Below are 9,745 nucleotides of genomic sequence, written 5' to 3'. Positions count from 1 at the left end.
TTCTGCTCGTGGCTCTCTGGCGTCTGTCGTCTTGTCTCTCTCTCCCTCTCTCTCTCTGGCTCTGTTCTGCCTCTCTCTTTCTCTGTCTCGTGGCTCTGTGTCTGTCTCCTCTCGCCTCTCTACTGTTCTCTACCATCTGCTCGGTCCTCTCTCTCCCCCTCTCTCTCTGGCTCCTGTGTCTGTGTCCCCTCTCTCCCTCTCTCTCTTTGGCTCTCTGTCTGTCTCTCTCTCCCTCTTTCTCTCTCTGGCTCTGTGGTCTGTCTCTCTCTTCTCTAGCTCTCTGGCTCTGTTCTCTCTCTCGCTCTGGCCGCTTCTGTGTGTCCTGTTTTGTTTTGTATGTCATGTGCAGTATCTATGGCTGAAATTAGGAATTTAAAGAACGGATATTCTTATATAATAGATTATTATTATATATTTGTCATATTTGCACTTGGAGGAGGATATAGTTATCAGAACAATATGTTGTAGACAAGGTTATGTAGTTTTACACATGGGAAGTCATGCATTATGTTTCTATAGCGTTAATGAGGCAATACCAAATGTCATGTGCACTAAAAGTGCTAAAATGAACGGGCATTACAGCTGACAAAAAATGGCCCCAACTATTTTCATTCGATTATGACAAATAACTAGATTAAATCATTATTCACAATACCACATAATAACTAGGACTAATTATATTCATCAACATGACTAGACTAGACAAAATCAAAAAAAAGGAGTTCCAGAATTTAACACACAACACACACACACACACACACACACACACACACACACACCACACACACACACACACACACACACACACCACCACACACACAACACCACACACACACACACACACACACCACAACACACCACACACACACACACACACACATACATTCTGTACCATACATTCATGCAACACACACATCACCAACCGCTGCTACCAGATCTTATTTACTACGCCTAATAACTGCCACAATTCTAAAACCACTTGCCCCCCAATCGTGCTCTTTCCCTGATACATGTGTAAATTATTGCTACTAGAAAATGTGCCTTCCTTATATTGTTTTATGCTTTAAATGTTATTCCTATTCTACTGAACATTATTCTTGAATTCGTACTTCTTATCTTTATTATTCTTATTTTGTTATCCATGTCGAGAAGGAACCTGCAATAGAGGCTATTTTGTTGACGATTGACCGTGTGTATCCTGTACACACGACTAATAACACTTGAAACTGAAACTTTTGATTTTGATTCTGGATCGAAATGGTAGCGTAGATAAAGAGTCTTTATAAAGGAATGTGATAATTATAACAGCTCCTACACTAAAGTGCACCAAGTTGCACGTTTTCTGTGGTTGAAGGACACAACAGGTTGGTCAATAACAGGGACTCCACTCCTAGCTGGAGTGAATTCATGCATCTGTGAGTTGCAGCAAGAGGAACAATGTCTGCTAGACTTCAGTCTGGGCTTCGTACTTGACTAAACTCACCTGTCACACTGCAGGGCATGAAAGCCAGCCTCTTTGCTGAGCCACTGACTCAAAACACCGAACTCTACGTGAGATTGCGAAGCGGTGACTCAGGGTTTGGGCTTTTATAGAGACACAACACACAAAAGTAATAATGCAGGATGAAACCCAATTTGGTTTCTAGAGTTAACAATCCTTATGCCCTTATGTCTAATCGATCTTTACTTTCACTAAGCAAACAGGCTTGTCAATCATAGCATCTGGGGTGCCTTACACACTCAGGATGTATGTTCATCCTGGATGTTCCTTAACACTTATTGTATGTTTCATCTGGGCGTTCCTTAACACTGTATGTATGTTCAGTCTGGCGGTTCCTTAAACACTGTATGGTAGTGTTCATCTGCGGTCCGTAACACTGTATGTATTTCATCCTTGGGTGCCTTAACCACTGTATGTATGTTCATCTGGGTTCCTAAAACACTGTATGTATGTTCATCTGGGTCCTTAACACTGCTATGTATTTCATCTGGGGCTGCCTACTTAACACTGTATGTATTGTTCATCTGGGTTCCTTCAACCCACTGTATGTATGTTCACTCTGGAGTGCCTTAACACTGTTTGTATGTTCATCTGGCCGGTGCCTTAAAACACTGTATGTAGCGTTCATCCGCGGTGCCTTAACACTGTCTTGTATGTCATCTGGGGTGTGCCTTAACACTTATATATCTTTGGGGTAATGTTTTTTTTCAAAAATTTTCTGGGGGTGCCCCTTTAACCACTGTATTCGTATTTCATCTGGCGGTGCCTTAACACTGTTATGTTTTGTTTCATCCTGGGGTGCCCTAACACTGTATGTATGTTCAGCTGGGTGCCTTAACACTGTATGTATGGTCATCTGGTGCCTTAACACTGTATGTATGTTCATCTGGGGTTGCACTTTAAACACTGTATTATGTTCATCCTGGGTTGCCTTAACACTGTATTGTATGTTCATCTGGGTGCCTTAACACTGTAGTATGTCATCTGGGTGCCTTAACACTGTATGTATGTTCAACATCTCTCTCTTTTTTATAACAAAGTTGGTAACACTTCCTATGAATACACTCTGCAAAGGTATCCTCTACATAGACACTAATAACTACTCACATAACTATAGAGTAAAGCAGGGTTTCCCAAACTCGGTCCTGGAGCCCCCCCCAGGTGCACGTTTTAGTTTTCCCCGTTCACTACACAGCGGCTTCAAATAAACAAAACTTGATGATGAGTTGGTTATTTTAATCAGCTGTGRAGTGCTAGGGCATCGTAAACAGGCTCTATAATGCCGTATGAAGCGAGGTGGTACAGTTCCCTATGTGAAGTGCTTGTGTTACCATGAAGTGTAGTTATACAGGAATAGGTCTGGATGGTTTTGTAACTCACATTAAAACATTAAAAGTATTTTTTATGGCATTAAATATCATTTTTACATTTTGTCATTTAATCCATCTAAATATATTTTACCTCGTTGTTTTATCAAATGATTCAATACATTTTTGATAGTATAGTATGGATCCATTGATTCTAGTTTGACTTTGAAACCACTCCAGACATCATGAGAAGGATAGCCATGCATCCTCTAATCTAGAACAAGCCCTGATGAGACACCTGCATCCTCCAAGATTTGGAAATTCTGTTGCTTTGGAAATTTTTACTAAAACCGTTCCATCACACAAGCAACAAGCAATAGTGGGGAAAGCATTTCATTGGCTTTAGAAATATAGATTGATTTAATGCAATCGTGGCTCTCTTTTAATTTCATTAAGAAAGCTTTGATTTGATTTTGGTACTCCTTGTATATAGCTTTATTCTTGTATTCTTGATTTGATTGTATTTTTGTCTCTCACTTTCATTGGTTGATCTTATTGCAAAATTAGATTTTTTTCCTAAATTGTACTTTGGAATGATAACCTTGTTACATGTGCAAATTAAACTGAAAAAATCCCCCATGCTCTCTCCAAGTTGAGGAAAAGTGAATGTTAAGTGCTTTCGGAATGTCACAAAACTCTCAGACGCTTATCAAGCCACTCAGAAAAGACTCAACTCTCTCTCGCTTTCTCTCTCACTTTCTCTCTCACTTTCTCTCACGCTTTTTCTCATGCTTTCTCTCTCCTTTTCTCCCCACAGAGCTCCCCAGCAGTCCACCAGCTCAGTTCACCTTCAGACCCCTCCCCCCACCTCCACCCCCTCCCCACGCGTGCACATGTGCCCGCCCAGCCCCTCACGCTCACGTTTCTGAGGCACTGCAGAGGAACACCCTGCCGGCTCGGAGCCAGGCGATGGACGGAGATCCCACTCTGCCGGCCGACAGAGACAGAGGCCAGCTCCACAACAGCTGGGCACTCAACAGCAACATCCCCCTGGAGACCAGGTAAGCCTTGGCACCTCCACTCTCACCTGCCTAGTAATGGGGTCAGTTCAGTGTGGCAGACACTTTAACAGCTCTGTGGCCATAGTTTCTACAATATGAGTCATGCAGGGCTTTTGGCCTCTTTCCCTCCATGTTCTTAATCACTGTGACACCACCGGTAACTTGGATCCAAAAAATAGCGCTAGATTTGAGAAAGTAGATTGAATGAACATGTTGTTGGCATGAGTTAAGTGTTGCAGAGAGGACCCCTGTGACTTCAGTCACAGACCTCTCACACGTCTTTAATGATTCACACTTGATAGAGAGATGAATAATGGTGTTAATTCATAATGAGGGGTTGGTGGTGGATAACTAAATCATATCATTTTGAAGAGATTCAGGGCTAAGGCTTTTGAGAAGTGAAGTGGCGTACAAATCCAACATAAATAGATACATGATTAGCTGAAAATACTGAAGATCAAGGCCTTTACAAAGCGAATCATCGATTTAACAGCAAAAAGCCTGTTGAGTTCACAATTAGCATTTAAAGAAATGTTGTGTCAGATGTGAATAGTAAAATAGCTATTGTAGTTAGTTAAAGGAAGGTTGTCTACATCTGACTGGTGTGGGAGTCATTAATGACAATTAATGAAGGAACAACTTTTTTTGAAGTGTATCTATTCATCCCAAAGAGGGTTATTGGTTTTTAAATGGACATCCAAAGGAAAAAACATTTCAAGCGGTCACCCTTTATGAACACTCTTTTCTTTTAATAATGTAATAATTTTCGTGAATTCCAAGAGACCAAAATGTGACCTTTATCCCGTTGAGCTTATGAACTTGGAATGAATTATCTTTGTCCTGCTTGAAAACCAGCCTGCCAGATGAGATAATTAGTTTCTCTTTCTTAGCTTTGTTCTGCTAGAGTATGGGAGATGAAAGTAGTTGAAACAGAACAGACTGTGACAGGTTAGTAGCAAGACTGCTTATTGATAGGAAATCAAAGGAAGAAGCGATGGCCGCCAACAGCTGTGTTGGGTCGAAGGTGAAATTGAAAAGGGTTGCCAAACAATGATGTCACACTGTCTAATTCACTGTTTTTACACACTTGAAAATGGAAAAACTCTATTAACTTAAAATGAGCTGAGCTCTATATGCTTCATGCTTAGAAAATGGCAAATTCAATTACTTCAGACCAAAAGCAACGACGTAAATGTTCTATCCTTATTTTCTATCCTTCAATCAAAACATTTCCCGCTTGTTATTGTTTATCTTTAGGTTTTAATATGCAAAGAGGGACCACTATGACAAGAAAACTATGGATGAGTAAATGAATCATGAAGTAGAGAACCTTTGTCAAGATTGACAATTATGTTGTCTGCTTTTTGAGATAGTTTTTTCACTCAAAGGTTTGTCCGTGAAATGTGTCGAGGGAAAGGATGAGCCGACATGTTCATCTTGGTGTATGTGTCGCTGGTGTATTTGTCTGTTTCCCCATTGTTTGGTAAACCCACCAGTGCTTGGTGCTTTATAAATGTATTGTAAATTGAAAATAAGCAATCCTATCAGCGGTAAACAACTTCTTTCTGTTGACTTAAAGAAGTTGACATGTTGTCTTCAGAGAAAGACGTGTGAAACGTGCATTATCAGCATCAGTAGGGAGAAGACTACATCATAGAAGAAAACATGGGCATACCTTAGGTATGTTTTCTCCCCACGCATTGTATTCAAAACATCCATAACGACCTATAGGTGTACAGTGCATTCAGAAACTATTCATACCCCTTGACTTATTCCACACTTTGTTGTGTTAGAGCCTGAATTCAAAATTGATTCAAGAGATTTTTTTCTCACCCAGCTACACACAATACTCCATAAGTATTCATAAGTATTTCCATAAGTATTTCTCACCCAGCTACACACAATACATAAGTATTCACACCCCTTAGCCAATACATGTTAGAATCCCTTTTGGCAGTGATTACAGCTGTGAGTCTTTCTGGGYAAAAAAAGAGCTTTGCACACCTGGACTGTACAATATTTGSCCATTATTATTTTCAAAATTCTTCAAGCTCTGTCAAATTGGTTGTTGATCATTACTAGACAACCATTTTCAAGTCTTGCCATAGATTGTCAAGCAGTGTCACGATCGTCGTTAGGTGAAAGAGAGGACCAAGGCGCAGCGTGATATAAATATATCTTCTTTTATTTGAAGATGAAACGAACACGAACACTAATACAAACTAGACAAAACAACAAACGACCGTGAAGCTACAAAACGAAAGTGCAGACACAAGCWACTAACGTCAAGACATAGACAATTACCCACAACCTACCTAATGCCTATGGCTGCCTAAAATATGGCTCCCAATCAGAGACAACGATAGACAGCTGTCTCTAATTGAGAACCAATCCAGGCAACCATAGACTTACATAAACACCTACACTGAACACAACCCCATGAACTCTACAAAACCCCCTAGACAATACAAACACCCTAGACTAGACAAAAACACACAAACATCCCCCATGTCACACCCTGACCTAACTAAAATAATAAAGAAAACAAAGATAACTAAGGCCAGGGCGTGACAAGCAGATTTAAGTCAAAACTGTAACTCGCCACTCAGGAACATTCACTGTCTTCTTGGTAAGCAACTCCAGTGTAGATTTGGCCTTGTGTTTTAGGTTATTGTCCTGCTGAAATGTGAATTCATCTCCCAGTGTCTAGTGGAAAGCAGACTGAACCAGGTTTTCATCTAAGATTTTGCCTGTGCTTAGCTCCATTACGTTTATTTTTCTCCTGAAATACTCCCCAGTCCTTAGCAATTACAAGCATACCCATAACATGATGCTGCCCCCACTATTCTTGCAAATATGGAGAGTGGTACTCAGTAATGTGTTGTATTGGATTTGCCCCTAACCTAGCATTTTGTATTCAGGACAAAAAGTAAATGTCTTTGCCACATTTTTTGCAGTATTTCTTTAGTGCCTTGTTGCAAACAGGATAGATGTTTTGGAGTATTTATATTATTTTCACTCTGTCATTTAGGTTAGTATTGTGGWGTAACTACAATATTCTTGATCCGTCCTCAGTTTTCTCCTATCACAGCCATTAAACTTTGGAACTGTTTTAAAGTCACCATTGACATGGTGAAATCCCGGAGCGGTGTCCTTCCTCTCCGGCATCTGAGTTAGGAAGGACACCTGTATTTTTGTAGTGACTGGGTGTATTGATACACCATCCAAAGTGTAATTAATAACACCATGCTAAAAGGGATATTCAATGTCTGCTTTTTTATTTTTACCCATCAAACAATATGTTTCCTCCTTTGAGAGGCATTAGAAAACCTCCCTGGTCTTTGTGTATGAATCTGTGTTGGAAATTCACTGCTTTGTATGTGTATGTTTTGTATTGTTTATAAAATATTTTAAACATCTATGAAAAAAATGAGGTACTCATTCAAAAATCATGTTAAACGCTATTATTACACACAGAGTGAGTCCAAGCAACTTATCATGTGACTTTGTTAAAGAAATGTTTACTCCTGAACTTATTTAGGTTTGCCATAACAAAAGGGTTGAATACTTATTGAGTCAAGACATTTAACCTTTTCATTTTTAATTTGTAAACATTTTGAAAAACATAATTCTACTTTAACATTAAATCTCTATTTAATCCATTTTAAATTCAGGCTGTAACACATCAACATTTTGAAAAAGTCAAGGGGTGTGAATACTTTCTGAAGGTACTGTATATGCCTCACCACAATTCTCAGATCTACAGACAGTTCCTTGGACTTCATGGTCACAGGTGGACTCCAGTCAAGTTGTAGTGACATCTCAAGGATGATCAAAGGAAATTGGATACACCTGAGCTCAATCTGGAGTGTCATAGCAAAGGGGAGTGAATACTTATATAAATGAGATATTTCTGTATTTCGTTTTCAATAAATTTGGAAACATTTCAAAAAACACATTTTCACTTTGTCATTATGAGGTATTGTGTAGATGGGTGAGGGACAAAAATCAATTGAATCCATTTTGAATTCAGGCTGTAACACAACAAAATGTTGAATAAGTCAAGGGGCATGAATACTTTCTGAAGGCACTGTATGTAATATACAAAAGTGACAACAATGACAAATGAACACAATTAGGTTTGCGGGAGGGGTAGTGGTACTTGAACGTCTCAAATTTGATGGAGTAGGTAGATCCTCCCTCCCTTATGGTGGATCTCATTGACTGCTCATTAAGGCCCCAAATATATGTAGAGGTCAACCACTCTGCATAGAGGATGAGAATGTCACCATGCCTGATGTGGCTGTGTGCTGACTMTCTGTTCACACCTAAACGAACCTTGTTGTCGATATTTAAACCTAATACAATGCCAGCATTCATGTAGATCAGCAAATTGCTATCCAATACCTCCTCTTGGCATTGTATATCTTATCATTGTCAATTCTAATTAAATGAAAGGTTTGACGTGATGTCCGATCAATAACATCACCACACTTGATGTTTTGTCTTCACATTTAGAAAATTATAACAACTGTTCTATTACTGCACGTTCACTCTAAAGGCTGGGTGATGTGTTGTTGACAGTTTAACACTGTTCTCTTGGCTTTGCCAAATAAACCAAAATACTGAATATTTACCAGAGATTATATATATTTGAGTTGATTTCAGATTTCTGTGTTGTCAACTCTCACCAGCAGACATTACCAATTAAACATAGCTGTCTTCCAATTAATTAGTATACTGTAGCATCAAGTGTTTTTCAGACCGCTAAAATGACTAGCAATTAGGTTCACAGTATCACCCACCTCCACAAACACCTTCAGAGGGATATTGTGAGGAGCCAATCCACACATAGGCCTACTGTATCTCCACAAAAGGGTGGTTTAACATAATATATAATCACTGGTAAAGATCAGTGATCAATAGAGTGATCAGCAGATCATCATTACAGACGTATTGTATCTTTATGATCCAAAAACGTACACTCTTAGAAAAAAAGGTGCTTAAGGGTTCTTAAGTTTGTCCCCATAGGGGATACATTTTTGGTGCTGGGTAAAACCCTTTGCAGAGGGTTCTATCTAGATACCTCTATGTAGGGTTCTTCAAATAACCTGCTGTATATGGTTCTACCTAGAACCCTCTATGAAGGGTTGTGCCTAGAACCATTTTGTCATCTAAAGGTTCTTCCTAGAACCGTCTATGAAGGGTTCTACCGAGAACCCTTTTATCTTTGGAGGGTTCTTCCTAGAACCCTCTATGAACGGGTATCACCCGTTAAATTGTTATTATTTATGACGATACATTACATACAGTGCATTCGGAAAGTTATTCAGACCCCTTGACTTTTTCCACATTTTGTTACGATAGTGCCTTATTCTAAAATGCTAATTTATAATAAGTATTCAGTATTTACATAAGTATTCAGACCCTTTGCTATCAGACTCAAAATCGATCTCAGGTACATCCTGTTTCCATTGATCATCTTTAAGCTGTTTCTACCAATTTATTGGACATGATTAGGAAAGGCACACATCTGTCTATATAAGGTCCCACAGAGAAAAACATGAGGTCGAAAGAATTGTCCGTAGAGGTCTGAGACAGGAGTCGAGGCACAGATCTGGGGAAGAGTATCAAAAAATGTCTGCAGCATTGAAGAACACAGTGGCCTCCATCACTCTTAAATGGAAGACGTCTGGAACTACCAAGACTCTTCCTTGGGCTGGCCGCCCGGTTCAAACTGAGCAATCGGGGGAGAAGGGCCTTAGTCAGGGAGGAGACCAAGAACCTGATGGTCACTCTGACAGAGCTCTAGACTTCCTCTGTGGAGGTGGGAGAACCTTCCAGAAGGACAACCATCTCTGCAGCACTCCACATAT

General features: G+C 39.7%; 1 protein-coding gene across 1 annotated transcript in view; it reads left to right on the top strand.

The window, feature by feature from the left end:
• The window catches only part of tenm1 (teneurin transmembrane protein 1), a 249,339-nt gene that overhangs the window by 98,554 nt on the left and 141,040 nt on the right, over positions 1 to 9,745 (top strand). The window contains 1 exon segment of the mRNA XM_070449465.1: positions 3,626 to 3,869. Coding sequence (XP_070305566.1) covers positions 3,626 to 3,869 — 244 coding nt within the window.

Source organism: Salvelinus sp. IW2-2015, linkage group LG20, assembly GCF_002910315.2.
Source record: "Salvelinus sp. IW2-2015 linkage group LG20, ASM291031v2, whole genome shotgun sequence".
Taxonomy (NCBI): Eukaryota; Metazoa; Chordata; class Actinopteri; order Salmoniformes; family Salmonidae; genus Salvelinus; species Salvelinus sp. IW2-2015.
The sequence above is the reverse complement of the archived record's forward strand: the minus strand, read 5'-3'. Positions and strand labels throughout refer to the sequence as shown.